This window comes from Pleuronectes platessa, chromosome 13 (assembly GCF_947347685.1).
Source record: "Pleuronectes platessa chromosome 13, fPlePla1.1, whole genome shotgun sequence".
Lineage (NCBI taxonomy): Eukaryota > Metazoa > Chordata > Actinopteri > Pleuronectiformes > Pleuronectidae > Pleuronectes > Pleuronectes platessa.
The window spans coordinates 12,983,655-12,990,038 of NC_070638.1; the positions used below are offsets into that span (position 1 = coordinate 12,983,655).

General features: G+C 42.4%; 1 protein-coding gene across 1 annotated transcript; it reads left to right on the top strand.

Annotated features, from left to right (window-relative positions):
• Positions 1 to 2,499: 2,499 nt before the first annotated feature.
• ticam1 (TIR domain containing adaptor molecule 1) lies at positions 2,500 to 6,125 on the top strand. Its single transcript, XM_053437203.1, has 2 exons — positions 2,500 to 2,805; positions 2,997 to 6,125. The coding sequence occupies exon 2, from the start codon at positions 3,136 to 3,138 to the stop codon at positions 4,861 to 4,863; it is 1,728 nt and encodes a 575-aa protein (XP_053293178.1). The 5' UTR covers positions 2,500 to 2,805; positions 2,997 to 3,135; the 3' UTR covers positions 4,864 to 6,125.
• The last annotated feature ends 259 nt before the right edge of the window (positions 6,126 to 6,384 follow it).

Consider the following 6,384-nt stretch of genomic DNA (forward strand, 5'->3'; position numbering starts at 1 on the left):
TGGTCTTGCATGTCTGTATGCCTTCACATGTACATGTGTGTGGAGCATATATTTGCCTTCCAGAAGCTAGTGTGTTAAATTCTCTTAGCATGTGTGACGAATCAAGTGGCTGGGAAAGGAGCAGCGTGCTGCGTGGCCTCTCTCGGCCTCTCACAAACTTAATTCTAAAGAGCCTATCGATCTGTCAAGGTCTCGGGTCGTCTTTTGCTCTGCCACTATCTCACTTTCTTATCTAGTTCCCTTTCTCTGCATGTGCGTCTGTGTCTGTCTTTGTGTCCCCCTCTTTATATGTTGCTCATTCTGAATAGACATGATACAGAATGTGAGAGAGCAATGCGGCGAGCGGGTGAGACAGATAAAAAAGAGAGAGCATCCCCCACTCGTATGTCTTTCATCCTAATCCGTAGTCTCTGTCCAAGAAAGGGCCTCCTTTTCACTTCTCTGCCCTAAAGCCTCTTATATGTGACCCCTCTGTGTCTCCCTCAGGGCTCTCTCCCACGGCCAGAAACCACGGACACACACACACAGACAAACACACACAGACACACACACGCATCTGTGCATTTTACTTAATCTTTACAAACCATACAAGGCTAGAGTTGCATGTTTTTGTGTTGAAACAGCGCAATAGTTAAACCGCAAAAATAGAAGAGTGCATTTCTCTCCAAACACCATGACTGAAGCTGTGCGATGCCACGATCTGCAGAACTGACACAGCCTGTTACTACATATCTTTGCCCGAAGGTGAAGGCAAATTTAGCGCCAGGCTGACTAACCCAGCTGCGTGTCTCGTTAAAAGAACTGACCTCAATAGAGATGGACGTTTGGCGGTATGTTACATAACTGACTCAGGATCATCCTAAAGGCTGAGGGGATGTGTGTGTCGCTTGCCTGCGCCTGCTTGGATGAGTGTGTGTTGGGGATGGGGAGGTATACAAGGGCAAACACGGGCTGAGAGAGTTTATAAAGTGTATCTGCATTTCAACCAGAACACCCCTCATCAACAGCATCTCAAAGACAATGTTGATCCCTATGAAATTTATCTATTGGAATGTTTGTACTGTTAAAATAGACAAAACACACAATGTAAATATTACAAAAAGCTAAAACTCCCTCACTTAAATATGTATCTATCATCCATCATGTTGAAATAACAACATTTTATTTGCAATGGCTTTTCTTTTTCTTGTGCAGCCCTGCATCCCCCAAAGAGAAGAGCAAGCCCTGTCCCTTGTAGCAAAAGGAAAAATATCAGAACCGGGTAAATGATTATCACAAAGCAGTGAGAACACTTGAACGTTGTTGAAAATGAGTAAAATAAAAAACAATAATTTATTTGAAGAAGGAAATAACCAAAACTTATTAAGCCAGTACATTTGGAAGCAGATATATTAAATACTGTTGAACCCAATCTCTGGTCAGAAAGTATCTGTTTTTATATATATATTATTTAGGCCTATACAAAATAAGATATGAATTTGGAGTGAAATAAAAACACCACCCCCTGCTCTCCCAGAAAATGTCATTTATCTTCTCTTTAGCGAAAAGAAAACAGCCCTCCCCCTTTCCTGACCCTCTCCGTGCCCTCTAATGATTTTCTTATACAGGCCCAACAGTTGGCTTGGTGAGCTCGGCTGTCGGCCATGAATGGGCTTATGCTTAAAACAACAGAGCCATGGCCTCGGTGGCATGTGCTTTATAACTCAGCTGAATGGTGACAATTTATTTGGTAAAAGAAACATACATACTCACATACTCACAATAGCCATATTTTTAGGCAGGCACAGAAACCGAGCTTCCTATAGAGTTACTCTTAGAAGTGGTCATACAGTAAACATATCGCGATGCACTCAGCGTTTCGTAGAGTGAGGCTCTCTGTCTGCCACTGCAGTGAAGGATATGATCTTGGCTTGCACTCTGCCTGGTGTGACCCCACCCCTGGTAAATACAGGGTTAGAGGTTTCCTCCGTGGATAAAAATACACTTGCCTCTCAGCAGAGAGGGGGAAAAGCCAGAATTCCTCTCTCTCTTCGGCGCCTATTGTGCACGAGGAGCTGAGAGACTTCCACACTAATCACAAACTCTTTATTTCTCAGTTGATTGGCTATGTTATAAGAGATTTGAACACGTAAAAGTTGATTTAGCTTGACAAAGTACAACTCATGGCTCTGCATGTTTTTTCTATTAGGCAGTGATGGTATACGACAAAGTACATAAACTTTGTTACTGTTGTGTAAGTAGTATTATTTTCTGGTACTTTTCGCTTTTAACCCTCTATATATATCAGCAAATAACTTTACTTTATACTCCACTAGATTTATACTTTACAGTATTAAACGTGTGAAACGAATCTATCTATCTATCTATCTATCTATCTATCTATCTATCTATCTATCTATCTATGTTTGAGTTCTTCCTCAACCTCTGCCATTGGTTAAGTGGACAACTGTGCTTTTTTTCACATAGTTATTCCTCTTCCTGGTTTTGTCTTTTGTCCCTCATGAGGTCCCATACTTTACAAGCTGTGACATCATCATTGTGTTCTAGCGTGCTTCAGAGACAGAGGCCTGAACTGCCACAGGTACTTCCTCTGATCAACTGGACTGCAAAAGTTGGACAAGACTAACAGAACAAAGTGGGGTCGAGGCAGCTGGCTCTCAGGCGTGGACCCAGAGCTTCCTGTTGACAGAACAACGTTTCTCTCGGTTGAGCTCAGCTGGAATAGAGATTCTCTGAGTGACTTCCTTATTCAAGCCGGCAACAAACTCAAAGTTCATTGTTTTTGGCACCTGGAACTCCATGCCGGTGAGCAACTGTCCGATTCTCTTTACATTGCTGTATCAGGTCGAAATGAAGCAATAAAACACATGTTCATTTATAAAATTTCATTTGACCTACTTTTACAAACTCACTTGAAAGTGTCATGTAATTTAAAGCAAACATTCCTGTTAAGACCGTACCATTTCTGAAGGCTTGTTGTTTTCATATCTTTAAAGATGCAAGAATGGCCTCAAACTTGTGCACCTCTCCAACGTATCTGAAACAATGAGAGACAAGAGACCAAGTTGGAGAATCCCCTGTGACCCAGCCACGTCCTGTTAACGTCTGGAGGTGGAGTGGCAAGACCAACTGAAAATGAGTCAGGAAGAACAAGAAAAACAGGGGACGGGAGTGCGAGACGTCTTTGACATATTACTAAAAGCGCCTTCGGAGCGGCTGGTGAGCTTGACTCTTCAGCTGGGTGAGTCTCCTGAGGATGATGTCATACACGTCTTGTGTCTGATCATCCTCCAGAGAGAGGAGCGCGTCCTGAACAAACTCCAGATGCTGAAGGACAATGGCCTCGCCAAACATCTGGGCGAAAGGTGGAGAATGAGTGGAGGTAAATTAGAAGCTTTTAGGGATAACTGTGGTGATTTACAAGAGTTTACAGTAGAATCTTTGGCCGTGTTGGCTCGAATTTTTAAGGTTTTGTCGGAGAGGAGTCTTTGCGATCAGAACCTGAGGAATTTGGCCTATCAGAGAGCCGTTTCTGTTGACGGCCAAAAATATGACCCACTCAGAGAGGAAGCTAGAAATGTCTGTGGGCCTCAGTTTGAAGAGTTGATGTGCTCCTCAAGAGACCTCCTGTCAGGGCCTGATCCTCAGAGAAACCTGGATGAAACCTTACAAATTACGAATCGGTCAGAGAGAGGTTACAGCCTTGCCAGCCCCCTGGAGGCAGGCTCCTCAATGCCCTCATACCCTACTCATCTAGAAATTAGTATCCCCCCAACAGCCCTGTTCGAAGTGGACAAAATATCCCCAGAAGCAATCGATCAACCCCGACTGAACACTTGTCTCCTTGAACGTGGGCAGTCTCACTCATCTGAGGAGCTTAAATCCAATGAACCAGCTCCGCTTGAAACAAAGAAAGACTCAAAGATGCACACACCACCCTCAGCACTGTGCAGTAAGTCGGACATTCCGATTATCACTCCAACTCAAGCCACCAAACCAAGCAGCCTACCAAACTGTGAACTACCTACTGCAGCAAACACGTGTGTCCCCAAGGTACCTGTTCGAGACGACCTGCATGAAAGTGAAGCTGCAGAAGAGGAGGAGGCTATTTTTTATGCATTTGTAATCCTGCATTCACCAGAGGACATAGACGTGGCCGAGAGCATGAGGGAAAGAATGGAAACGGTCACTGGCTATGAAGGTGTGACTTTCTCAGAGTTTGCCATCCCTGGAAAGAGCACCCTGAGGTGCGTGGAGGACGCTATCAACAACTCAGCCTTCACCCTGCTGCTTCTCACCCGCAACTTCAACACTCGCATGTTGCAGACGGAGACAGACACCGCCCTGATCAACTCCATCAACAACAAATACAAGCACAACACGGTTATCCCTCTGGTGCCACGGGAGAACAGCCTGCCGAGAAAGAGCATGCCCATGGTTCTCAACACAATAGTTCCGCTAGTGGAGAACAGCAGCTTTGACCGAAAGGTGAGACGATCGTTGACTCCAGCAAACATTAACAGACAAAAGAGAGTCTGGGAAGAGGGGCAGAAAATGAAAAGTCAGACGGAGAAACAGGAGGAACTTAGGCGACTAAGTCAGTATCAAATGAAGCTGATCCAACAGTGTAAAGAATCACAGGCACTGGAGCGAGACAACATGAATCTTTTAATGACACAAAACCTCCTTCTTGGTTCCAGTTTACAGGAAGGGGGCGACTGCAGCGCTCGGTGCCAACAGCATCCAAACATCCATATTGAGCATGCTCAATATATAATGATCGGTAATGACTCCCAAATGACTGTGGATCACTGTGGAGATGCAGACAAAGATGATACAATTTCTTCTGAGAAGAAGCAATAAACTCACATAGGAACATACTTAAAAAACACAACAAACCCAGATATTCAGTCTATTTGTGTGTGGAAAATTAACTAATTCATAACATTTTCTAAATTATAAAATATTTGAGCTACAACAAACACTATGAGCTATTCACTGTAGATTGTTTTATTGTATTTTGACCTGTTTGTTTCACCCACTGCTAAGATATGGTACACTGAGACCTTTTTAGATGAATGTTTAGCTCAGGACCGCCATCTATTGAACAATATGTGACATGCACTTCCTGACCTCCTGAGCTGTATAGACTCAATGCAGACACTAGGGTGCAGTGTTGTTACACTTTCTTCGTGGTTCCTTATCACCCTTCATAAGTGAAGTGTCATCCAACAGCATCACTGCTCTGTTGTCAGAGAGCTACAAGACATTGAAGAATATCTGAATTTGAAAACGTTCCGTATGTTGTATGACGAAATATTTCAACAAAAACTGTCCGGATTTAACAGATTTATCTTTTGGAGCAATTTTCAAAATATTTGTCATTGATCTTGATTTTGATATCATCTCATTTGCACTATTTTTTTTCCTTGTGTGGCAACACTTTTATTGTTGTAGTTGCAGGGGAGCAGGCAGCAGGTTGTCACAAAATCGTTTTAGTGATTTGTAAGACTTTACCAATCCGCTCAGGATCATGCACGACCACGGCCTATATTACCCTCTTCTTCATCATCTCTTGTTTTACTGTGTTTATCAGCTTTCTTTTGCACTTTCAACTGACTTTGAAAGATGCTTTATAATTTTTTTTTTGGTGTACTGTTGTCCACTTTGTGTGAGTGATATCTGAAGGTTCTAAATGTTCCATACGGCTGCTGATGGGATGTACATGTTGACCCATGTATATGTGTTGTTGTTTTCTCTTTCAAATACACTCACTGCTAATCTGGGCTTCATTCATTGGTGGAAAAATATCTAAATCCTTCTCTGCATTGGTAGAAGCTGGAAAATATTTCATTATGAATAAAAATAATATATTCCATCAAACACTGGTTTAGGTGAGCAATCATTTAAAGTAAAATTTACTTAATTTCCTCCACCAATAGGTTATGTTTTCATTTGTGTTTGTTTGTTTGTTAGCAGGTTTACGCTAAAGCTGCTGAATCGATTCCCATGACTTGCTGGGGGGGGCAGATGGTTTCTTTTTTTTCCACTTTCATTAACAAAGCGAAATAAGTTTTTTTTGTATGTTTGTTGATTTCTCAATAAAAATCCATTTCGTTTCATAAGGGGACTGATGGACTATGGCAGAGGTATGTGCTCTAATGAGTGCCGATTTAGTTTAAAGGGTACAGCTGAGGTCAAGCTGGTCAAGGACAGATATGTTTCCAGTTGCATATAATCTGATCACTGTGGTACTAACATTTTAGGTGCTGCATTCTCACTACAAACAAGGACGACACTATGAAAAAATTTCTTCCATGAGTGAAATGTTTGTGTAGATCCAAGATTTTTTTTATCACTTTTTGTAACATTGGGATAGGGGGT

What these genes read in the sequence shown, in the direction of transcription:
- ticam1 (XM_053437203.1), top strand. Translation starts at nt 3,136, where the DNA reads ATGAGTCAGGAAGAACAAGAAAAACAGGGGACGGGAGTGCGAGACGTC.